The sequence below is a fragment of the Argiope bruennichi genome, chromosome 4 (assembly GCF_947563725.1).
Source record: "Argiope bruennichi chromosome 4, qqArgBrue1.1, whole genome shotgun sequence".
NCBI lineage: Eukaryota > Metazoa > Arthropoda > Arachnida > Araneae > Araneidae > Argiope > Argiope bruennichi.
In genome coordinates this window covers 125,201,844-125,228,188 of record NC_079154.1, presented here as the reverse complement: position 1 = coordinate 125,228,188, position 26,345 = coordinate 125,201,844, and the positions used below count along the sequence as shown (strand labels likewise).

General features: G+C 27.8%; 1 protein-coding gene across 2 annotated transcripts; it reads left to right on the top strand.

Moving 5' to 3' along the window:
- The first annotated feature begins 1,925 nt into the window (after positions 1 to 1,925).
- LOC129965952 (ragulator complex protein LAMTOR1-like) lies at positions 1,926 to 13,342 on the top strand. Of its 2 annotated transcripts, none has more exons than XM_056080261.1 (6): positions 1,926 to 1,988; positions 5,611 to 5,671; positions 6,214 to 6,287; positions 9,803 to 9,883; positions 11,331 to 11,526; positions 12,601 to 13,342. In XM_056080261.1, the coding sequence occupies exons 2-6, from the start codon at positions 5,624 to 5,626 to the stop codon at positions 12,691 to 12,693; spliced, it is 492 nt and encodes a 163-aa protein (XP_055936236.1). In that variant the 5' UTR covers positions 1,926 to 1,988; positions 5,611 to 5,623; the 3' UTR covers positions 12,694 to 13,342. The 2 variants fall into 2 exon arrangements, with proteins under 2 accessions (XP_055936236.1, XP_055936235.1); XM_056080260.1 differs by having other exon boundaries at positions 1,945 to 2,175.
- The last annotated feature ends 13,003 nt before the right edge of the window (positions 13,343 to 26,345 follow it).

Here is a 26,345-nt window from a genome sequence, read left to right as displayed (position 1 = left end):
AATGATCTTTACATGCTTTGTAATGAAAGTCATTTTCATTTTATTGGCGCTGTAAACGCATGTAACTGCCGTATTTAGTCTGACAAAAATCCTTACTTTCCTCAAAAAAATTCTGTTACACATCCCAAAAATGACAATATAAAAAGGCTTCACCAAATATGCATTGATTCTTAAGAACTTTCTCATTCCATCACTTCAACAGAGAAGATGTCTTCATGTCCAAATTTTCATACAAAATTATGCATCCCTTCAAATAGCATTGTCTGTTCAAGCACCATTGCGGTAATTCCTTTCGAATGATAGACTTATTTGTAAATCATTTTGAATATATTAGTTACCTTGATTTCCCAGTTATGACTTTTGCTTCTGGAGATATTTAATCCCTTCAAATAGCATTGTCTGTTCAAGCACCATTGCGGTAATTCCTTTCGAATGATAGACTTATTTGTAAATCATTTTGAATATATTAGTTACCTTGATTTCCCAGTTATGACTTTTGCTTCTGGAGATATTTAAAGAGCTGCTTTTATAAAGGCAATGTTCAGAGCTATCTTAAAAGACAGAATTTTGCAAAATGTATCCGATCTCCAAATGAATGACTTACGTTCTGCCATGGAATGTGTTGTGCAATGCAACTATTTCCGGAAAAAAGACAGGCGAAGACATATCGAGACGTCTGTGACGATAGTGTTATCAAACATTTTTTCTCATTAAAAAGAAAGTATAGTAAACATAAAAAAACATGAGATTTCGAAGAATCTCTCCTTTTCAGACTTGTTGAGAGTAAAAAATAAATTTTTAGAATTACGTCTGCCTGTCTGTGAACCATAAAAAAAACGTTGAGTTAGACTCGTGAAATTTTGTATGTGATCTTAATAGCAAATTTTGTAGATTTCTATCAAATTTTGAAATTCTGTTCAACTGTCTGAATACAAGTTAACACTATAATTACAAAACGAAATTTTTTTTTTAATAATTCAGGAGACAGATTTATCATCTATACCGTAGTTCTGTATCAGATTTTTTGTTCATAATTTGCGGTCATTTACATGACTGCAATAATTAAAAAACGTAACTACGTAGGTAGATGAAATTTATTATGTGATCCAATATAATGATTACAGTTATTGTTCTGTGTTAAGCCACAGTGGCCTGGTGATAAGATCTAGACAACACAACCGGAGGGTTCTAGGTTCGAAATCCGATTTCATCGGAGAACCGCGGCTTTGACGCAAGTTAAATCCGAAAGATTATTTTTAAAAAATGGTAGATGAAAAATTCAAATCAATAGATCAGTGTATATTTTGGTGAAAATTTTGCTATAATCAATATGTTCGGAACTATTCTATCCGTTTCTATACCCTCAGAACAGGATGTATTTATCCAGATTTAATGAATTAGATTAGTTTAATTATATCAACATCCAATTTCAAAATTATGACGTGCCTTCAAAGAGTGGTCGGATGGTGCGAGACTACGCTAACATGGGCGGTCGACAGTAAATTTGTGGTGCGGCAGGCCCGTCTAAACGACAAAACCTTTCACAGATTGGATGCCGAACTCGCATCTCTGCTGCTATGATATTGAAACTGAACCACAAGACCATCACAGCCCAATAAATCATAAGGTTTTTGATCAATCAGGCCCTGGTTTATATAGGAAAATAATCTGTTTCAAAGCCAATTTAGACTTATGCTTTCATTGTGAAGTAAAAAAAAAAATTCTTGTTAATTTTTTTTTTTTTTCAGCAAGATACCTTTAAAAATTAAATATCTACAATTTTATAAGTTCCGTAAATAGATTGAAGATGTAGTTTTCGCTGGATTTTCAAAATTAGCATGAGACTATAAGATGGCTTATATGTGCTTTCATAATATAGTTTCTGAGAAATAAATTAGCAAACCTTCTTTCATTTTTTTTAATAACTGTTAACTGCAACCGAAGTCATTTAGATAGAATCAACTGCAGGAACGTAAATTGTGAAATTTGTATGTTTTGATATTTAAATTTGCATTTGATTGTCATTGCGAAAGTGTTGTGTTACTTGAAAATTCAGAAAATTTTCTTTAGATTGTCGTATGTGTTTATATTCACTAATCGCATTGCAGAATATCTATATACTGATAATGTTTCGTAGCTCTGAATTCTGATTCAACTTACTTTTTGTAATATTTGGTAAGAGTGATTGTTAATACAGTTTCGTTTTTGTAAAGGAATTTTATTGTTCGAAACTTGCAAATTCAACTGCATATCAGAAAATTGAATCGATTCATAATTTTGTCAGTCCGGTTTTCTGCTGATTAATAGAGCATAATTTTAATTACTGTTCTGTAAACCATGAATTAAATAGTTGTATGTTCATATTTTTTATCAATGCCCCACAAAATCTTCGACAAAATCAACTTAAATGAAGAAAAAGGGTGTTTTTAATCTGAGTATGTTTTTATGACAATCAGTAAAAAGAGACATTTATAACTTTTTCAGATTTGCCTCAACATTGTATTATAATAATTTTTTTTTTCATTTATGATTGATTGACATAATTAATTTTAAATTTCATGTATGTTAAAAACTTACTGGTTTAATTATTAATTTATAAATCACAAAGTGTTTTCGTATAGATTTTTTCCTTTAGATTTATTTAGGTAGAATAAAATTTAGCTGCAATATAGCTTTGCTTGCAGTTTACTTATTTTTATGGCATGTTCCTTAAAACTTATTAAAATCTATGAAAAAAATTTTAATGGATAATTTATTTGGTAATTATATATGATAAAAATATCTTAAATTTATTAAAGTTGCCTGAAATCTGTTTTGATATATAATTTTAAATCTTAAAAGTTGGAATTTAGATTTCACTCTTGTAGAAAAATTAGTTATGCGAGAAGATTGTGTCAAAACACAAAAATTTATAAATATAGTTTATAGTAAATACTGCATCTATCTTTTATTAAAATAGAAAATAAAATTTTAACTTGTATATAGTGATGGCTAAAATTGTGAAAACTTTGGGGAAGAAAGCACTTTTGATTTTTGATGGCTCATAGTTGACGAAATTTTTATTAACTGAAATACCATAAAATTGTATAGCATTTTTTAAGATAATTTAACCAAGAATTCAATAAGATAATTTTTATAATAATTTTTGTATTGAAATAGCAGTAACAAAAAAAAGTTTTAAAAAAACGGATACTGTGACATATACAAAAATTCTTGCATAAAGTAGTTAATAGTTATTTGGCTAATCTTTAACATAAATTATGCCTTACAACATTGTCCCTTAGAATTAATCGGTGTTTTTAGTTCCTCATTTGTTATGATGTAATACCATAGTTGAATTAATTCATTTAGTTTTTTTTTTTTTTTTTTTTTTTGCTGGGTTACTTTTGTGCAATAAGTTTCTTTAGTCTGCTACATAATTTTTTGATTAAGTTTAGGTATTGGTTGTTCCCTGGCCATTCTAACCGTGAAATATGATTGTTTTTAAAGAGCTTGTTACAGTTGCAATATGACATATAGCTGAATGAGGATGAATTATAAATTTTCCATTACCTGGGAAAAGATCATATGCAGAAGACATCCATTTAGGAATGAGTATTTCATTTATGTACTTGAGGGCATTTATATTTCCATTAATCACTATAATTCTGTCAATGGATTTAGCTGTTGTATAAATGCAAATTATAACATGAACTGGCTGTTTAACAGAATGCAAGTGTTGAAAACTTCAATTCTTCTTATATGTTGTATATCATCATTGCCAAAAGGGCATTTTCAGTTTTAATACTTCAAATCATTCTATCCCATTACTCTGCTGTCCAATTAATATGATTTTATGCTGAGTCGATCTTTTCAAATTTTTTCGAATTTAAAAATTGTTGTTGTTTTGTAATTCTTGCACTTTGATCAGATATCTCCTATCTGTATTGAGTGATGTTTACTTTCAACATTGCATTTTATCATTTGACTGTGTATTCTCCCATATAATTTATATCTATAATGTAGATTCAGTCTTTTATTTGTTTTATTGTCTCTTAATGTTATGCAACTTTTCCTGCTTTTATCTATTTAGTTTTGTAGTGACAAAGTTTTCTCATACTCCTCCGAAAATTTATAAATCCCTGCTTTCACTTATATTTCACTAATTTTTTGTTTAAACTAATGTTTTATTTATGCAATAATTTTTGTTTTTTGGGTGCTCAGTTTGTGCAATTTCTTTAATTTTTACAACTCGCAAAATGAAAATTATATAAACTGATTAACTTAAGAACAATCACAAAAAGCATGTAAAAAAATATCCTTTCAGCTGCCAAACATGGTATTGATTGCTGAATTCTATTGATAACAAGATGCCACTTTATTGGCTTCTTAAAAACCTTTGTTCATTGATTACATTCAAATGAAGAAAAACTATATCTTGTCAACATAAGCAAGTCCACTTCTTTATTCTGGTTGATTACATACTTGATTAAATTATCTTTAAAATAATATATAGCTTTAAAGTATTACTGCGAATGCTGTAATTCCTGTTGTGAGCAATCAAGTCTCAACAATACACTTTTTCTGAAAGATTTCCACAATTTTTCCCATTACCATATATGACCTTCTGAAGATTTTATTCAAAGTTAAGATTATAAATTTGATTTCTATTTCGCATATTTTTAATTCAGTCTTAATAGCTTATTTTGAAAGCATGTATAGAGGGAGAAAACAATATTTATAATCTGAATGTTAGAAAAATGTAATCTATTTGCTGGATTTTATTACTGTGTTAAATAAAGTAATTTCTTTTGAAATGTTTAATTATACGTTAGTAAAAAAAAGAAAAAGTTAATATTTAAGAGCCTAGAAATAGTTAAATAATTGTACTAATCATTTTTAGTAGTCATGTAAATATGTTTATTATGTTTACATTGGTAATTTTTACTTCTTAGCGGAAAAAATGTATTTGACTATTCATTAGTTATCATTTTCTTTTACTAAGAATCATATTTTTCTTGTAGATAATAAGATGGGAGATAATGATTTTTTCCCTCATATATTGGGCAATGTAGAGATTATATCTTAATTGTTCTATGCAATTTTAAAAGCTATATTTTTTATTAATTGGTTTAAATGAATTATTAAACTATTTTAATATTCGTATAATTTGAAATTTGTTTTGTTGCAAAATTATTTAGATCTATTTAAAGGCATTGAATCTGAATAGTAATTAAAAATATCCTCTGTTATGCATAAACATATGGGATTGATCAGATCTGTTACGTCATTTTTGGCTATTCTTAGCAGAAACTTAGTCTGGTTTTAATTTGAATTTTTCATGAATCAAATTTTTATTCTGGTTTCATTATTTTTTAATTAACCAAGCTCCATTGTACCTTTATTTGCATCTTTTTTATACATTGTTTTTAAGGAGCAAAACAAATTTGTTAACAATTAAATGTCATCATTAATTGAATCCACTGTTATAATTTTCTGTATATTTTTATTTCTATTTCATAATTCAAATTTGAGCTTTTATCTTTTAAAAAATTATATTATAGAAGGAGAAAAATTAAAATTAAAAAATAATTCCAAAATGTGTTTCATAAATTTTATTTTGTTTTTCAGATCCAAATGAAATATGGGTTGTTGTTTTAGTTGCTTTAATAACGGTGACAATAAATCTCAGGTAACCTCTTTACTCTGTATGATATTTCCTAATCTTTCGTTATTGAATAGTAAAACTTCAATAAAAAATATTTATTATTAAATCTAATTGAAATCTTAATGAAAAGCATGAATTTATTAGAATTCATTTGTTTACTTTTCATTTATTGGTAGCTTAATATTCTAACAATTGTAAATAATGATGAATTTGTTTTGCATGAAAGTATTTGAATATAATATTATATATTACTGAATATCTTATTGTGATATATTAAATCTAAAGGTTTCAATAGAGTTTTTAATGTTCTTAAAAACTCTATTGAAACCAAATATGTCATTTATGCAATTTGAATTTTTTCTGAGCATAAGGTTATTTTCACATTTCAATTTTTTTAATACTGTTTTCCAGTTTTCTTCTGCACTCCCTTTAGTCATAGTAAAATTTCATGTGATACATAATTATGCATGCATTCTGGTGTATCCAGAATATTCCTTAAATAAAATAAGCAGTCATTTCTTTTAAATTTATATCTTGATTATTGATTTTTGAAATATTTCTTTCAGTCTGGTGAACCAAATGAAAGAACCACTCTTTTAGGAAATCCAGTTAGTAATAGTATTGGCAGACCTTTATTCAGGTAATTTTTATATGGAATATTTATTTCTCATTTAATTTTGAAATTAAATAAGTTATAATTACTTGAAATTTAATTTGTAAATTTACAGGCATTGTATTAAGCTGAAGGGCTGTGTTTATATTCACTTTTTAAAATGTATATATATCATTATCTAGACAATAAAGATTTATACTAAATCATCGTCCACACCAAATTGAGATTCATGATGCCTTCAGCTGAGCTTCAATTATAAGAGTTGCTATTCATGGATTTGGAAATAGTTCTTTATTTAAAAATTTTATTACTTTTACATAAATCTCGCTCTTCAAAGATGAAAGTAGGGACGAAAAATAATATTTTGCTGTAACTTTTAATTTTTGTTCTTTTTACTAATGAAATTGTTTTAAACTTTGGAAAATCCTTTTGTAAATACATAGATAATTGCTAAAAAAACAAATTTGTATGAAGTGTAGAATTAAATATTCAAATGTGTCATTTTCAACATGTTTTTTTTTTTTTTAAATCATTTTATTACATTTACTTTGCATCACTTTACTACTTTACATCACTTTTTTACATGTTAAAATAAGTTTTTTAATCCATAAACAAAAACATTTCTGTATTTCAAATAGCTGCTATTGTAGGATAATAAAAAATTTGAGTGGTGAAAAAAAAAAAAAAGAGTAATATGTTGAAACTAGCAACTATTTTTGTAATTATTTTCTTTTGTTTTAAAACTTTTAAATATACCATAATACTAGTAAGAATATTTTTTGTAGTATTTTATAATGCATTAATCTGTTGCATTTCAAATATTAAGTAACTGAATTCTAATTAGATTTCTTTGAAGATAAATTGGATTTTTTTTTATTTATTTACATCTATTATGATGTTCATGTAATTAAGCATGTAAAAATCCACTTATTTAAATTTTATATTAAAATATTTTGCACATTTTGTAGTACAGAAAAATTACTTCACTTTTTTTTAACAAAATCTTAATATTAATATTTTTTTTTCTAAGAATTTCATACAAAACTTCTAAAATGTAGAGTTTTTTAAAAATTGTTTCAAGTCATTTCAGTTAAAAATAAATCTTATAAAATCATTCTCTAAAATCTCTTTTATTGTCTATATCTAATGAGCTTATTTAGAAAAATATAGAGAGCAAGAGATTTTTAAAATATGATAATTTTTTAAAGTCTTCTTAAACTTTGAATAAGAGTAGATTTATATCCTATCAAAACTCAATAGAATGCATTCATAAAAATTCCATAATAAAACTTGAAGTTGGAGGTATGTGAAATTAATTTTAAATCAGAAATTAAAGAAGTCTATACTTATTTTCGTATTATTGGGGTTGAAAAAAGTTTGTAATGCATTTTTAATTGAAACAAATTTGCTTAAATACCTAAAATATTTATTTAAAAAAATGATTCCATCACTTTTATGCAGGTGATATTAAAAAAAAAAATAACAAATATATATATTTGCTAATAAAATAATTCAACTCTTGAACATTCAGAAATGTATTTTTTCTGATATACGAGATATATTACTTATTTTATACCAATCTGCTTGTAAATCTGCAGGTAAACTTGATGCAAATATACTTAGGTGCTAAGAATTTGCTCCTTGGACCTTTTCTTATCATATTTTAATTATTTAAGAATTAAATCATAGTGAAATCAAATTTTAAGTCAAGCATGGCCTTCTGTATTGATGCTATAAACAACAATAGCTGAAATTTCTAATTTGAATTCTAGCTTAAAGGACATTTTTTATATTATATCTTCCTACACTATTTCTGTTGTGAATTTTTCTTGATACTCATTGCAATGCTTTAATTCTTAAGTCTTGGGGAAAATATTTTCATTGCTATTTTCTATTTTCCCAAATGAATATTTCATCTAAGTTATCCATACTTCTAATCAAAAACAGTAACTTGATCATTAATTTGAAGATTCAATAGTACGCTGCCAACAATTTTATCTTTCACAAAATAGTTCTTAGCCTAATGAAAAGTCAATTTTTTCGGGGGGGGGGGATCCTCAAATTACAAACATCTAATATTGCATATGGGAAAAATGTGTTATTTTTGTTAATATTACTAATTCTATTAAAATTTTAAAAATTAGCTTTTACTTTCATATCAGAATACAATTTTAAAAAGTACTAATAAGTTAGTATATGTCCTTTCTAGTTCCAGAAAATCTGCTGAGATAGAAAGTATTATAATAATTTTGCTAACTAAATTTATAGCTTTTCTCTCTGGCACAAATTTGATTTGTTTATTACAAATAAAAATTAACAGTCTGCAAAAGAATTCATTTATGATTTTGAAAAAGTTGTGCAACAAAAATTAATTGTTGCCTATTCTATTTGTGTACTTGAAGAAAGATGAGGGAAATCTTAAAGGCAATAAATATCCCTTGCTTTGTAATATAAGTAGTTTTTATTTTTAGGTATTATGCAGCAAAACACTTATGACTGTCATTTGAACAAAATAATTGTATTTTGATCTATATAGTAAATGAGAATACTAAACATTTTGACCTATTTATTAGACAGTTACATAGATAATAAATTTCGCCACTGTTTTCAAGAATGCATATTTTGCTTTTTTTTTACTGAAATTCACAATAAATGATCTTTGATGGGTACAAATTAGTTACTTAAATTAGACTGTAGGAACACAATTTTAAATGAATCTCCTCCGAAATGAGGATTCAGTCTTTTGATAGAATCTAAATAAACCATCAAGTGGTAAAACATCACTAGATTTATTTTTCATTTGGAATAATTTATGGGATTCAGAATCAAATTTTCTTTCTGAAATTTGTTATGATAAAACAACAGACATATAATTTCTTGATAAATTCAAATTTTTCATTGCTGGGAAATTTCTTTTTGACATCAACAAAATAATGTAGTTGCTTGGGAGAATGATTCATCTTGATTCATTTTCTAATTAGCATAATGCATGCTAGTATTGAAATTTGGGATTGAATGATGTCTTGAGGACTTGCAAACAACTTTACATTAGCTTACAATGATACTTCTTAATTATAAATTTTTTGGGTGATATTTAATTAATTATTTATTTATTTTCTAATAATTGACATGAGCTTTGGAAACTGACATTCATCATTTTCATCTGAAAATTAAAAATAGGATAAATTTGGAATTTTTAATTTAGTTTTGTCAATAGTTAGTTAATGGTATATTTTCAACACAATGTTTAAATAATAATTTTTGACTTTAACTTTTGTATCCTCAATTTCCATATCCATTCTTTAGAAAATATCCAACGGCTCTTTGAAATCTGCAATTTACGAGAACCTTCTTCATTTAAGTTTCCATGAAATGAAAACTAAAATGAAAGGGATTATTATTATTTCATTGTCGCTTTCATGAATGAAATTTTAAGTTGCATTATTTAAAGTACTTTTGAAAATTTTATAATTTTTTTTATCAATTTTATTTATTATTATGAATGAATATTAACATATAAGATGGATATATTTCTTTTTTAGCCAAGATTTTTCAGATGTAGTTTCTGGTCAGCTTGGTGATGAACAAGCTGCTTTGAATAAAATATTGCACCAAACTGCAATGTAAGTATATCTAGCAATTGTTGACATCGTAATCTATTAATGTCTCTTACACTCAGATTGTATTTTTATGTTAATTTATTATGTTTATTTTTATGTTAATTTAAAGACTTTGATAAATCATATTTTAGAATTTTTCATGTTGGTGTCAGCTGGAAGTGATAATTTATATAGAATACAGATTTCTTTTTCATTTTTATATGAAAATTTTTAATTTTATGTTTTAATGTGAAATATTCTTGAAATATAGTGTATATTTTTGCTGGTTATGTATGCTTTCATTATTATACATACATGCTGTATTTTAAAAAAATCAGTCATTGATTGGTTAGCTTTAGATTATTATATGAAAGCTTAAAATTAATCTCTTGTCTATTTCAAGTAGTATATTAAACCTTCAAATAAACTTATTTTGGGAATAAAATAACTGCCATTTTTTCTAAGAAAATGTCTTCTCTCTATATGAATGCTTTGTCAACTGATTTAATATGAACTAACTGTCATGTGTGGGTGGGTGTTTTCTTCTAAGCATATTGAAAGAAAGACCCCATTTGCCTGAAATGTTATATTTCTTTATTTATTGCATGCAAGTTTTATTATCCTCTACCTAATGAGATATTGACACATGACAAGTCCTCAGACTGTTATAATCTACTGGGCTTCTTTTGTGTATGGGGGGAAGGTGAATTATATTTTGTATTTTTGATTGGCAGAGTCTAGAGATTTTCCCAGGCATAATTTTTACAATGATTTTGCATATTGCATAATTTTTAGAATTTTATTAAAATGGTGCAAATAAGTAAGTTTGGCTAATTTTTTTCTGTATGTTTTTAATAATTGCTCCTACTTTCTTTTGCCCCCCCCCCCTATTATTATGTCTGTACCCAGAAAACACTAAAAAGCGATAAAAATGCCATGCATAATTAAATCAAATATTTCATTTACCAGAACAGGATCTAATATCATTGTAGTCAGTTCTATCTCCTTTTTAAAAGATTTCTCATGACTTTGTAGTGTATTGACTATTTATTGATTTATTATTATTGTATTGGTCTTTATGTGATGAGCAACATATCTCAATATACGAGTCATAAAACCTTTCAATAACTTATTACTTTTACAATTATTATTACTGTATTATTTTACTATCACATTATTTTGTATTCTCATTCATAGTTTAAGAACCTATCTGTATCTTATATTAATTGATGTCATTATAATATTTTTTATACAAATCATTGTTTCATTTTTTAAGAACCCAATTAATGAAACTTTGGGAGATAAAAATCCAAATTATAGTTCATTTGCACTTGGAACATATATATAAAATAAATAAACTATGTGTGAAATTCTTTTTCCAGCTTTATTTTTTCTAAAAATCATTTGCAGATTATAAAGCAATAAATGTTCATTGTATTAATGATTTTAATTTTTTTTTTTTTTTTTTTAGTGACATTATTGATGTCTCTGCTATTCCAACCCACATAGAGCAGAAAGATTTTATTGATCGTGTTAAAATGTATCAAAGAAGATTAGCCTCAGTACAGTTGAGGCATCCTATGAAAGAAAAATGTTTGTTAAAAGATCTTCCTTTGCCAGAGAAAATATTAAGTGAAACTCCTTTATTATTAGCAGATTTGAAAATGGTAAGTGGTAAAGAATGAGATGTATTGTGTGATAGATTAAGTAATTCAATTTGCATCTTTCAATAATAATAAAAAAAATTAATAAATAAAATGTATCATTGTACTAAATTCATTATTCTTTGTGGAAGAACTTGACCCTCCAGCTAGTTACTTTTTGTAACTCAAAAGCAAATAAGTGGATTATTTATGATAATTCAAGATTTTAATGTTTTTTAAATTTATTTTAAGAAATTAGTTGTTCAGATAAATTAATTTCTACATGGGAAGTTTAGTCAGAATTTAACAAGTTGGTTGAAATTGAATACTGAAATGTTTTGGATATGCCCTCCTTAAAAAAATTTAAATATTAAAAAATTGCATTATTTTTCCCAGTGTTTTTTTTTTTAATTAGAAGAGTTAATGAAAAACTTTTAGGTTAAAATTAAATGTTTACAAAAAAGCTAGGAGATTAATACAATTTCTTCAGAATCCAGCTGTAAATTTTTTGGTAGAAAAAAAAATTACATATTTTCTTTAGAAATTCAGTAGGCTACTCTCAAAATAAATATTTTTTCAGTTCTACTCAAAGAACTTGAATGACCAAAAATTTCTAAATTATTGAAGATCTTGCCGAACACAGTTGGGGTAAGAAATCTGAGTGCTTAAAAAGACTGCATTTGATAAAAGAAAGAAAAAAGAAAAAAAAACTATGAAATAATAAATTGATATGAGAATACATAAATTGAGATACTTAAGCTTTTTTAACATTCAGAATATTATCTTATCTATTTTTAATCCTGCATTTGATTATAAGTGTTAGGAATTAATCAGAGATTCATTTCTGTATATTGGTATTTTTTAATGATGAAAAAACTTTATGAATTTTTCAAAAACTAGGAATGGTGGTGTTCAACAATGTTATTTTTTAGAAAATTAAAATATTCAAGAATTTTGAATAAGAAAGAAATTAAATCTTTAGAACTTAATTTTTCCTATTGGTAGTATTTTTTTTTTTTTTTTTTTTTTTTATTGTGGTAGTCTAGTTCAGACTCGGTAGATTTCTGCTAACTTTTTTTTTTTTTTAATGTTCTTTAGATTGACGATGCTTTTACTGATGCCATTACAGCTTATAAAAGTATAGAAATTGAACCGCAAGGTGATCTTGTTACGAAATTTGGAGTTTCCTGAACCATCAATTTTGAAGTCCATCTAGGTTTTTTTCATGTTCTTGTTTTTATTTCGTGCTATTTTGATATGTTTGTTTCTATGTCCTTGAGCATTTAACTATTTAACTGTGCATTTTTATTGTTAAAACCATAAATAGATATAGAAAAAAGACAATATGCGACATTTTTTGTTTTCTTCACATAAAAGTGTATAAAACAAAAGCTTGCATTTTCAGAAATCTAAACCTCAGAATTTTATCACTGTTGATGAATTAAATATATATATATAGTGTATATGTTTATACACATATTTTGTGATAAATTTAATAAAAACATCAATTAATAATTGGTCATTCTATAATAATAGTTGTTTTTCTGATATCTTATATTTAGTTCAATTCTGGCCCTTTTCTAATGCAGACTGCACTGAATTATGAAATCTATTTGCTTTAGATAGATAAATATAAAATGCTTGTAAACCACTTAAGAAAAAGAATGAGCTATAAAAATGCCAAAATAGAATTTAGTAGTTTTTTAACTAATAGTCTTGTTAAAAAAAATGTTTTATTCAATTATGATTTGTACAATGTGTAAAGCATGTCAGAATTGTACAGTAAAAATGAATTGACATTTTAACTTGAATAAAAATAATAAAGTATATTTTATGCAGACTTTTGTGACTTCTTTTTACTTCTGTCCTTCATTTTCGATTTTAGTTTGTCTTGATTAAATTCATAAACCACTTGATTATAGAAATGGAAGTATAGTTTTTGAACTGTGAATTTATGAGTATACTGTAAACTTTTTTCTAATACTTTACATCTTCTTAGCCCTACAGAGGTCATGTAGCCATTTGGCTACATGTTTTTATTTTCTTTTATAAGCTTCACGTATCTGTTCCAAACGGTAACAATGAGTGTTGGAAATCCTTTTTGATAAACATTATAAAGTCCTATATGTGGCAATAGCGGTGCTAGAATTGGATTTAACTGGGGGAAATAACAAAATGGCTATTGTGCGAATCGCTCTACCATTAAAAATATTATCAACTTTTTATATTATTTTATTTTTTTGCATTGTAAAAAGGCACTTTTATTTTTATTGCCGAATTATAACAAGATTTGTGTCACTGGGACTGTTTAATTCAGTAATGTAGCCATTTGGCGCATTAATTTTAAAATTTCATTTAAAAAATTAAACAATTTTCTTAAATTATATGCAGTTATTCAAAATACTTTTTTTTTTTATGTTTAAAAAAAGCCATGCATTCTAGGGTTAAAAAATGAGGACTGTAATAATAAATTGTTATATTCAGCTACTAACGATATTTTAAGAATTGTGTAGTGGTGAGGCAATTTCTCCAGACTATCAGGGTCTTTATTTACAAGTTAATGGTAGACAAACCATCAAATTGTGTTATCATTAGTCTGTAATGTTCCCCAAAATGAACATAACATTTTTTTTATATGAAATCAATCGCCACTAAAATTTACAAAATTCATTCATGCCATCTTTTTTATTTATATATTTAAAACATTAAAAATTTGATAACCAGATTTTTTTTTTCCAACATGATATAAATAAGTAAAGCATTCTGGCAATGTTTTTTTTTTTTTTTTTTTTTTTTTTCTTGTACTAGAGTTGGTGGGCTGAAAGTTAATATAATTAAATCACTTCTTTTATATTGTTGCATTTTTTTAGTTTAAAAATATATGTCATTATAGCTATAAATGTCATATATATATATATATTCTGCTGCTAGAATTATTGTCCTGTTTTGATTGGGATATTGGTAAATAGTACAAATAGGGAAGATTGGACTGGAAGAAAATATTAACACAGTCTTAAGTTCTTTGACAATGTTCGTGTGATTTTTCAATGCTTCTTTCATGAGTAAATCTTTGACAATCAGTTCTGAAATATGATTGGTGGATTAAACACATGTGTAGATGAACCAACATCTTCTAACAGTGTATATGTTGATTAAAATATTTCCAAAAAAAAAAAAAAAGTGAAATGTTGTAGAAAGGATGCTTATCAGAAATCTAATCAGTGAAAAATGACATTTTTTTTTCTCTGTTCTATATTTATTTTATTTAGAGTGTTATTAATTTACACATACTATAAAGCATGTAGTGTACAATATATTAGAAGAAAAGGAAGTGAAATTATTCTAAAGATTTCAGCTTCATCCGAAAAGAGACAGGGAAATTGAAACAGCAAAAATGGTGGCCATGCTAAAAATTACAATTTTAATATTAAAATTTATTTTATTAATCTGAATTACAGCAAAGCAATTCTTGCTTTACAGTTTTTGGAAAATTTAAGAAAAAAATTATATTTGTGTGTTTTCCAAACAATGCAGTTTACAAACATAAATTTTACTTTGAAATTATGCTAATGGAATCTGAGTATTGTAACCTATTTGGAATTTATATAGGCATTTTTCTTTTAACATTACTCCAGTCATCACTAAGCTGAATATTGGTGTTTGGAGTCAATGAAATGGTTAAAATTTGACTTTGTTAAATTCTTGAGATAGGTTATCAAATAATACACTGACAATTATTACTAGAATATGGTGATCTACATCTGATTTTTGTAATCGTAATCAAAGTCTTGTATTGAAAAATGGATGTGATTACTTTTATTTATCTTTTTCAGTTTTTCCATGTTCAATTTTTGTATATGTTTTACTCTTAGTGCATTAGTCTTTGGCTTGTTTTATTTTGCAGTAAAGTGGGGTTTTTTTTCCCCCATTGCTCTTATAGCTTTTTGTATTGTAGGAGTTTTAATTAATTCTGGAGATTTTAGAGATGAATGTTGACTCCAGATTAGCATAATGCTAACCTAACGTTTCAGCGTGGCGATAAGATCGTTTCTGCTAATGTTCCATTAAAATTACCAAATCTCAGAGATTTTCGGGTGGGTTTTTCCTATTATTTCTTTGGGGGAAAGTACCATTATTTACTGTTCGTTTCAGTATATCAATATCGCCACTTTTCGATGATTCTACCTCGCTACAGGGTGAGACGCGGGAGGATGAGCGCCGCATTTCCGAGTTTCTACATTCTTTCACCTCGACTTCCGTCCCATTAGATACGTTTTTGTTCATTTTTTTTCCCGTGCATGTGAGTGCCAATTCATTTCTGATCGTACTATTTTGTTGTAATCCAAAATTGTGTATTGATTGCTTATATGGCTAGGTCAAGTGGCGAAAAACTTTCAGAACTAGCACGAAAAATATTTTATATTAATATCATTAAATGTAACTGCAAATATCTACTATTTTTAATCTTAAAATGTTCTCAAAATATTCAATAACAAATAAAAAAAATTGTTTTGATATAAAAAATTTATGAAAAAACTGATTTACCAAATTTTAAGAACAGTCATCTTCCATTAATTCATCGGTAAAAATTGTTCCAAAGTGTTTTTTTTTTTTTTTTTTTTTTTTTTGTCAGTTTCTTTTTCCGACAACATTCTAAGTTATCTGCAGTTTTTACGCCTTCTAAATCCGGGAGTAATACAAATTCACTTTATTGTTAAATGTAAATATCTCTTTCTTTATTTCTCTCGCCCCTATTCTGACTAAATAAAAGCATCATGATGTATGCGTAAAAGCACATAGGGTTATCGAATCTGAGAATGAACAGCTTCTTGTTGTAACCCCGCCTCCCCCCTTTAGTTCCCTAACAATATTCGATTTAAGTCATATTTCATGTGACATGTTTATCAAAATTTTATTTACACTTAAAAAAGGTCGAGGTTTATTTATAATTTGAAAATAAAGGTTTATTTTCAAATAAACCTTTATTTTCAAACCAAAGGCCGAGGTTTATTTATAATAAAAAGGTTTATTTATAATTTGAAAATATCTGCATATTTTAAATCAATTATCTAATCCTTTAGAAATTCGTTAACACCTTCAAAATGCTGTATTGACACAGTTTGGGTTTGTTCAATATTTGATATTTCTTAAAAATTATTCTTAAAGTCTTTAGCTTTTATTTATGTCCTCAAGAAATGTAATTATTATCTTAATTTTCTAACATCTGTCAAGATGCGATGCTGCATAAAATAGTAAACTTATTTGATAACCATGATAAATTTGAAATGACGGTTGACTTTTCTCACTTTTGTTGAAATTATTCATCCAAAAATCGTTGAATCAAAACCACTCCGAAATAAATTTTTAAAAATCTGACTACGAAAATCCTAGCTGAAAAAATTGCATGCAAAGAATAGACGTACTCATATTCTACATTTAAAAAGAAAATATCAAAAGTAGAACTGGTATGGAATCTATTAAATTACTACTTTACGCTTCGAAAAATAATTCATACTTGTACGTTATGTGGTTGAAATATTAGACTTTTAAGAACTCATTTTTCATTCCTGAGTTGCATTCACAGCCGGCATTCTTCCAGGGTTTCACTAATCAAACAGTCGTTATCATTCTTGGAAGAATATTAGCCAACGTTACTATAGCTAGCTGTAGATCATAGCTACTGTAAATTCTTCGGATCGAATAGTGTGTTTTCCTAGCATTGCTCAGGGGTGTTTGTGCTCCGGGGAAACCCCGGAATTCCGGGGATTTTGAACTTCGATACCCGGAAATTCCGGGGATCGTCGTTCAAAAGGAAGTAGGAATAATAATGAATTATTTATTTTGATCTGGGCGATTTTGTTTGCTTTGAAAGCAGAAAACGCAAGGTCAGCGTGTGTGGTGAAAACTTTTCCTTTCTTTCTCCAAAGGCAGTGATAATGCGTGAAAAGGGGGAAAAAAACTTCTTTTTTGTTCTTTCCTTATTGCGAGTTATGACTCATTCCCCCGTTTCTCGGACATTCTCTTCTGGATTCTTTTCGGCAAGTAGGCGCGGCAGAAAAAAAAAGGGAGAGACTTCGCGACCAGATGTGCGATCACGTGACTCTGGGTTCAAAGGTCTTATCTCTCCTGGCGTGGCGCCAATAAGTAGAGAAGGGGGATTTTTCGCCGTATTAGCTATTTGTCATTGATCGCTTCGCAACTTTTTTTTCTCCGCTGTGTAAAATTTTCGTTTCATTTATTGATGCACGTGTAAATTTTTCGTTTCTCTTATTGAAATATTTTTTTATTTATGTAAGCAAGAGAATTTCACTTTGAAATTTCAGCATATGAAACAGAAATTACCCCTTAAAAATTCATATCTAATTAGTTTTACAGCATTAGATTCAGAGCTAAGAGGTAAAACCAGTACAATATTAGCTTTTGAAAAATTATCATCTTTTATGTCCCATATTTTTAGTGATAATGAAAAGTCAAAAGTAGAAGCTGAAATAAGGTTATACCAGAGTGATATTGATATCACCAAAGAAATGCTCTACACATCTGATGAAAGTGGAAATCAAGTCAAGTGTACAATTGATAAATGTTGGTCTAAAGTTTTTAATTTAAAAGATGATTTCACAAATGATTATAAGTATCCTACATTGGCTAAATTGGTCAAAGCCTGCCTTAGCTGCTTCCATGGCCCATTAGTGGAAAGTGCATTCAACTTAATGGATACACTTGTCACTGACTATAGAACCTCTCTTAAGATTGATTCCCTAGATGCAGTGCAGACTATTAAATATGATTTAATGGCTTCTAAAGAAACCTCATGTGAAAAATATGGCTCAAAAAATCCAATGACTGATCCAATTCACAAAGATCTCTTACTGAATATGAACAGAAGTTGGAAAACATATCAAGAGGACTTAAAAACATGTATTTCAGATGAGTCACCTATAAAAGTCTCTGAAAAACCTTCTACATTAGCAGAAAAGCAAACTGCTTCTACCTCTGCATGTGCAGTTCTCGAGGAAATTTCTTCAACTGTAAATGAGGAAAATAAAAGTCAATCTTCCTGCAATTATGAAGTTCACCACAAAAGAAAGACAAGCCCACAAACATCAGAAAATAAAAAAAAAAAAGCAGCAGAAATTAGATAATTTTTTTAAAGTATTAATTCAAGTAATTTAAAATATTTGCATAAAATGTAGTAGTTTATATGTTTGAAAATTTATGGTTATTAATTTTGCAAAAAAAGTAATTCATTGAACTTTTATAATTAGGTCATTCAATATTTCATAATTGTAATTTTTCATTTCTCTCCCCCCCCCCCTTCTCGAAACTCCAAAATGCCGGTAGTAAGTCCGTAACAGTTTCAGGGGATTTTTTGGGGTCCCACAAACACCCCTGATTGCTGTAATACTTCCCTTATGTCACACATATTCATAAAATCCAAATCAGTATAGTGATACAGTGAATACAGAATTGTGCTTTTCAAACTAATGCACGGGAATATGATGCATTACTTCTTAATAAAGGGATCATCTGCATCGAGAAGCCTTGCAGTTATAACTGAATGAACATAATCGACTGCTGTGGTGTGGAAAAACCTCTTGTTGTCCTGCGATATATTCTATACTAACGCTATATATTCTAAAAATATAGTACTAATACGACAACCAGAAGAGTGTGATTCAATAAAAGAGCTTCAAGAACTCATAATTACACAATTTTTTCCCTGACATCTACTCTATAAAAGCAGGAAACAAACAGAGAAAACTGTAGAGTCTCTCTCTCTCTCAAATTTATCGATCAGAAGAGATCCTGCCCTTAACACACTCTTCATGTAAATGAGGATTAAAACAAGTTAGTCAATTTTATCAATGAAAAGAAACTTAAGTATTGATAATAAAAGGGATTAAACTCTGAGGTAATTAAATGTTTCAACATTAATTGCATTAAAAAATTATAGATTTCATCTGAAATTTTTTTTAATTGTGGAAATAAAATTTTAAAAATAGAAGCTGAAATCACTGGATAGATATTTTTTAATGTGATGTAAAACCATCCATTTTCGTGTAACAATGTATTCAAATGTTATAAATAGAGAAAATCTAAGTTCAAGAATTAAAAATAGCATTATTTTGCCTTTCCTAGGATGTATCATTTTTAGATGCTTTCAGGCCATTTTCATGGAATCGCTATCTGAAAATTTTAATCTTATAATTCTTAAAAGAGTAAATAAATAGAATACTGTGGCCTACACTTGTGATCGGTAACTGATTATAACCCTTGTGCTTTTGAAGGAAGGATAGTGAATTCTAGAATATTCAGAATGTAATTATACATCGAAAAAATTACTGTTTTCCAATCGATATAAGTTAAAAGGATTTTCTTTGATTTTATTAGTCTTTATCTCAAATTTTATCTAAAAGGACATAAAACTTCGGCTATTTTTCGCCTTCATGAGAAACTGAATGACAATACTAACATATGCGTTTTCGAGCTCTCTTATCCTAATCTTTAAGATATTGTTCTCCCCTTGAAATCCTCAACGCCAAAAAATTAAGAAATGCATCACTGATTGACAGAAAATAGATTCCGAAATTTCATTGTAATTCCAGCAATTCTTGAACGCTAGTTCCAATTTTTGTGATCACTTAACTATTCTCTTTGCTTTCTCCCTTTCCATTTTCCAAATCAAAGATTGCGAAAGCGTATTCCTTTATAATATGCAGAATACAGATTTTATATAACTAGAATAAAGTGCCGACAAATGATATGAAAATACTATTGGATCTTTTATTTAACGTATTTTAACATGATAATGTATATAAGTTGGACACTAACTGGAAATTGCTGCTGAAACAAATAAGGTCTTAATTTCAGTATTAGTTAAGAAAAGTAGATGATTTTTTCTTCCAATATATTGAAAAATCAAACAATACGTACTTTCTTTCATAAAACGTCATTTTCTGCATTTAATTGAAAGAAGAATAATTGCAAATATGTTGCAGACGATAAAACAGACGACAAAAAAAATTATTATGAAATAACGATATGTTGCAGACGATAAAAAATAAATAATTTCAAAAAAGGCAGACGATAAAATTTTAGTTCTTGCCGATTGATATAAACTGGCATTTGCTTAAAAACTTCATTGTTTTGCTTTCCAATAATATAAACTTTTTGACAAGCTTATATTTGTGTATTACTTTTTATAATATTTTTTGCTTTAATATTATTTAATTTGCAATAATTATTAATTGCGCGATAGAAATTAAATCATTATATACATGTTTGCTTCAATAAGTGATATTTTATTCTTTTCTCTCAAGATTGAAATGAATTTTTTAAAAATTACTTACATGATAAGAAATCTAGCTTTGCCCTCCAACTTGGCGAGAGGAATTTTTATTATTATTATTAGTTCGGTAAGTTTTTATTTTCTTTTTTTATTTTAATAAATTTAAATATATATATATATATTTTAAGACTTTACTTTTCATTGTCCGATATTCAGTATGCGTGTGAGAGCGCATGCATTATACCACGGTGTTTCAGACTAGAATTCCGAATTTCTTTTTTCACATTAACCATTGTAAGCATACATTGTACTTTTTTTTAACTGTATTCTTTTAGTAATATGGTGGATAATATAAGTAAGGTAGAGTTTTCTCCATTATGTTCTTAAATTTAAAAAAAAAGGAGAGTATTATTTATTTGTATTGAGACATGCTATCGTATGATGAGAACTTTTAATTGCATTTAATCTAATAAGTAATGAAAATAACCAATTCCGTGAATTTAAAACTGGATATTCGCAACTACATTTTTAAAATCTTTTACCGCAACTAAAAAAAAATGTAGCAATAATCAATAATTTGTTTTATTTTCAGTTTGTCAAAATCCAGAATTTCTTAGAAACGTCTCCAGAGCCGTTTTCACTTATTAAATCTGTAGTTGCTGATGATGTTTTAGGTGAACTACGCATTTTAAGTTTAATAAATTAAAAGAAAAGAAAGTTAATGTCTTGAAAGTTAGCTTTTGAATCTCATCATTTAGAGTTGCCTGATTTTTAATCTAAAAAAATCGCGTGGAATTTTTACCTGCTACTATCAAAAAAGTAATTCATTTACTATAGTGTAATATATACAGTGGTGGCCAAAAGTGTGGACATTTTTTTTAAAGTTTCATGTTTTTCAACTTTGCGTGCTCGTAGAATCACTTAAATACAAATGTTTATATATCAAATTGAAGGTAATTTAATGTAGAATTTAATAACAAAAACAGTATTACAATATCTGTATTACAAAAAAAAGTTACGCTCATTTTAGTAAGATCTATCTTAGATTTGCATTTTTTTAAAGTGATACTTACACAATCAATACTTAGTAGGATAACCCTTATTTTTTAAGACAGCTTCACAGCGTCATTTCATCGAGTGAACGAGTGTTTGGAGTTCGTCTTTCGTAATCACATGGTGCCAAAAATCAATTATAGATTAAATAAGTTGTCTTTTATTGGATGGACGTTTTTTTCGTACAAGAATTTTCAAACGTCGCCACAAATTTTCAATTGGATTGAGATCAGGGCTGTTTCCTGGCCATGGTAATACATCTATGGCTTTATTTTGAAACCATGCTTTGCATGCTTTTGCTGTGTGGTATGGAGCTGAATCCTGCTGAAAAATAAATGGTGCTTTGTTGGGGAAGAAATCCCTGATAGAAGGTATCAATTTTGGTTCCAGAACAGTTTCGGAGTATTTTTTGGCATTCAGGAGGCCATCAATCACTTGAATTCGGCCCACACCATCTGCAGACATACATGCCCAAATCATGGCATTTGTTGTTGTTTCTATAGTTGCTTGAATGCAATCAGGAAGAAGCGCTTCACCTACTCTACGTCTCACGTATTTGCTACCATCACAACCAAAGAGCGATATTTTAGTCTCATCGCTCCAGATTACTTGCTTCCATTGATTTTCTGACCATTTAATGTGTTCTTTTGCCCACTTAACTCGTTTTTTGCGTTGCTTTTGATTTAAATATGGTTTTTTCCTTGGAATTCTAGCTTGTAGTCGAAATCCTGATAACCTTCTTCTTATTGTTCTTGAACTTACTGCAATACCCGCTGCATTCATTTCACATCTAATGGCATCTGATGAAATTTTTCTATCTTGAAGGCATAGCCGTTTAATTTTTCTACCGGCAGTAGCACTTGTGCATTTTTTTTTTTTTTTTTTTTTTGCCTTATTTTCCACTGATTTCGTTTTTTCACAACGTAAACAGAACTTTCGTACACCAGAAGAAGTTACTGAACCACCAACTTATCTTGCAGTTTCAGCATAAGAGAGGCCATTTTCTCTCGATATGACAAATCGGTTTCTTTTTGTAGATGTCCAATCAGTTCTTCTTGTTGGTGACATTGTTTAAAATTAGTTAAATTAAAAAAAAAGGACTTAAAATATTCAAAATCAATACTCTATTTAATTGTACTAGTATGCACCATTCCGCAAAATAATATCCACAACAATAACTCTTTTATCATCCAAACAACCTAAACTATAGTTACAGACATTTGGGTCTTCAGAACAGTGTTTGTGATTGGCTAGCACACTTTTATTACAAAACACGTCATTATTCAAAATGATTTGTGTTTGTTTGTTCTAAAATGAGCGAAACTTTTTTTGTAATACAGATATTGTAATACTGTTTTTGTTATTAAATTCTACATTAAATTACCTTCAATTTGATATATAAATATTGTATTTAAGTGAAAATTAATATACTCTACAAGCACGCAAAGTTGAAAAACATGAAACTTTCAAAAAATGTCCACACTTTTGTCCACTGTATGATAGGATATAGTATTTTTACCTATTTCAATTCACCTTTAAGGATTCAGCAATTCGATATTATACATTAAAATTTCCTTATTTTTCTTTATAAAGACCATGAAGTACTTCAGTAGACCATATGTACTTTTTCGACCTTAAATAATTTGTTTGATATATATATTTATTACATAATCATGATTTTGATGAGGAAGCTGACTTGAAAAATTTTTATTTTGGAATTTTGTATTGGTATTGCTCTGTCAACAAGTGGCTACACATTAACAATTTAGAATCTTGTATAGTTCTGTCATAGCAACTCGTCAGTTAAAAAAGTATGCTGCATTGAACTGGCAGTAATTTTCTTTTAATGAATATTTGAAAATTACTCGCATTAAGCTCCATTTCACAAGTATGCATATAAAGTCAACTTTTTTTTCATAAAAGTATTGCATTTTTTGTTGTTCATTAAATGAAAATAACGTGACTAAAAATTCCCATGATTCTACATCTTTTCCTTTCTGATCGTGAGTTAGCCGTCCAGCTTATCAATGAAAGCAAAACATTCGGCGGGCTGATGGCAAAGGGCGTGGTGCATCTATTTGTGGATCGTCTTTGGCACAGTTCCGTTGCTGAACACGTGGTAGTCTGCTGCGGTGGTTTGATGTAAATTTAGCATTTTCGTCTCTAAATCGCATCGGGTGATCGTCAAGTTTTCAGAAAGTGGAGCAAACGAGCGAGAATTCTCTTAATAAAAAAAGTGGGTTGTTGAAGCTCCTAAAGAAAAGCTGTCGACGAGCCACGTTTCTGCTTGTTACATGATATCAGTTTTGGAAAATATTCTTGGATTCTCTGAACCTGTTACAATTTGGAAACAGTGTTATGCGCTGTTCCTTTAAAACTAAACCAAACTTATTTATTAAGGAAACAATGTAGCTGGGTATTTGGAAAGTATAGTAAAACCGGTATTAATTAATTTTTCAACTACATATGTTTCTGATGTGTATTATAAATGCTATAAACTAAATTAAAATCCTCGCTCTACAATAGCAACAATTACTTAACCTGTAAAGAAGTGAGATATTTCTGACACTGCACTAAAGCATCATTTGTCATGTTACAAAAATCTGTCCGATAGCAAAAAAAAAGTGATATAAAAAATAGTGATGAGAAAATGTATGTTGTTTGTTTAAAAAGTTCCTTTGCTCACAAACAATAAAAACTTAAAATTTGCATTGCAATAGTGTATATAAATCTATTCGAAGATAATGATATGCCTTTATACCGTTCTGTTTCAATTTATCTAAAAATATAATAAAAATTTCTTAATACGGTTAAATGTCTGTTTTTCGTGGCAACCGCAAATAATCATCAAAATGCATTGATCAGCATGAAAATGCTTTGGGGGCAGTTTTTGCATACTATAATTGGCCTACACATAAAATTGCGACTTAATAAAAAGTAGGTTTATAAATTTGTTGATTTATTTTTTACAAAGAAAATCTATCAGTTTTTCTTCTTTATTTATATATTAAAGCATTTTTTTTTTAATCTGTGAATATTCGCCTTTGACGACTAACTGATTACCAGGAACATTGGTTGTGTTTAATATTAGTTAAATCTCTTATATTTGACTAAATATTCATGATTCCCCCAACATATATTTTTTAAGCATCAAATTGTGATGAACATTAAAATTGTATACTTTTAGTTCTCTCACACCTTATTAGATAAATGACTTTCATTAAGGATCCAAGTCCCATGACATCATTTCTATTATAAACGTATCTGTCCGGATAATCAATCTCCTAATGACACGTTGTTTGTCTCATTGATGTAATTGTGTCTCATCAAGTAAAGTGCGCAAATAACACCCAAAGTTCTCCTTTGGCTTTAAAAGTCGAAAGAAAATTACGTGTTTAAATATTTGATGAAACGATGAAATGCAGCAAGGAAATTTTTGCTGAAAATTATTCGGAAAAGAAATATTTTAAATTATTGCCGCAATTCAGGTGAAAAAATGTATCACAATTAAATTGGTATCATTAAAAAGACATTTTTTTTAAATTTTAAAATGAGGCAAAAGGTAATTTTTTTCGGAAATATGGGGGTAAAATTCCAAATTTCGCTTAATTTTTAACTAAATGATATCTTATTTACTTAGTAAGTTTTAAAAATCTCACCGAAGTACACATTTTTACACTTCAAAATACATTTGTGCCAAATTCTGTAAATATATGGCTTTTAAAATCTGCTTAATAGAAAAGCATATATTTTCCCTTATTATTAGATGAAATTTAGATTTTGATATGAAACAAAGCGAGAGATCGAGAGTTTGTTGTTTTCGATTTATAAGAAAGTTTAAATATTTGTTCATTTTGATTCTGATAATAGACATTTTCATTCGTATTTGGTAATATTTTTTTTTTTTAAATCAGCATCCATTAAAAACTGTTAGTGCTTGGAATTAAAATTGCACAATCAAAGTTTATTAAGTTTTTAACAATAGTCATACAAATTTTATTTCAGGGGTAAACTTTATTCTTGTTCAAAGATACCAATTCACAACTTGCTGGAATGTTCTACAGTGGTAGATTTCTCTACCATCAAAATTTGTTCATTACATTCATTTTCGCTTTACATGTACTTATATAAGTTTTCGAGAATTCTAGCCAAGTACAAAGTCCTTATAGAGGGCATTCTTCAAACGATTTAGACTTTATATTAAAAATAGATAGACGGAAGCAGAAAATTTTGATGAGATATGAAATAATTGTTTACAAACTAAGAGCTGATAATTTTTTAAAGCAGTATCAAGAAAACAATTTGGTTGGAGTATGCTACATTTTTTCTCTTTTTATAACGAAATGTAGTTTAAAGCCTTGTGAAAATATGATTTTAAAATTTTCTTAAATGATAAGATTAATTTAACAATAATTAGTTTAAAATTATTTTATTTAATCATTTCTGTGATAAATTTGGACTTTAATATCAATGGACAACGAAAGGCCATAGAAAATGGAAG

Excerpts from the sequence above, each read along its gene's own strand:
- LOC129965952 (XM_056080261.1), top strand. The coding sequence starts at position 5,624 with ATGGGTTGTTGTTTTAGTTGCTTTAATAACGGTGACAATAAATCTCAG. Across the intron at positions 5,672-6,213 it reads ACGGTGACAATAAATCTCAG|TCTGGTGAACCAAATGAAAG; the intron begins GTAACCTCTTTA and ends TATTTCTTTCAG. Across the intron at positions 9,884-11,330 it reads ATATTGCACCAAACTGCAAT|TGACATTATTGATGTCTCTG; the intron begins GTAAGTATATCT and ends TTTTTTTTTTAG.